Raw genomic sequence first — 205 nt, 5'->3', positions numbered from 1 at the left:
TTTATCTCGTTCTCCGCCTTCCTCTATTAATCTGATCACTCTCTTGCCCCGAACAGGACGTGCAGTACGGTGACATCGACTATATGGACCGTCGGCTGGACTTCACATACGATCAAGTTAATTACGAAGGTTTTCCAGAGTATGTCCTCGAAGCGAAAGAAAACGGGCTCAGGTTTATCGTTATTCTGGATCCGGCGATAAACGC

At 47.3% G+C, this 205-nt stretch overlaps 1 protein-coding gene across 1 annotated transcript in view; it reads left to right on the top strand.

Moving 5' to 3' along the window:
- LOC119588838 (maltase-glucoamylase, intestinal-like) overlaps positions 1-205 on the top strand; it is a gene marked incomplete at its 5' end in the record, with an annotated part of 23625 nt that overhangs the window by 6783 nt on the left and 16637 nt on the right. The window contains 1 exon segment of the mRNA XM_037937479.1: positions 57-203. Coding sequence (XP_037793407.1) covers positions 57-203 — 147 coding nt within the window.

This window comes from Penaeus monodon, chromosome 24 (genome assembly GCF_015228065.2).
Source record: "Penaeus monodon isolate SGIC_2016 chromosome 24, NSTDA_Pmon_1, whole genome shotgun sequence".
In the NCBI taxonomy this organism is placed as follows: domain Eukaryota; kingdom Metazoa; phylum Arthropoda; class Malacostraca; order Decapoda; family Penaeidae; genus Penaeus; species Penaeus monodon.
This window is presented reverse-complemented; position numbering and strand designations above follow the sequence as displayed.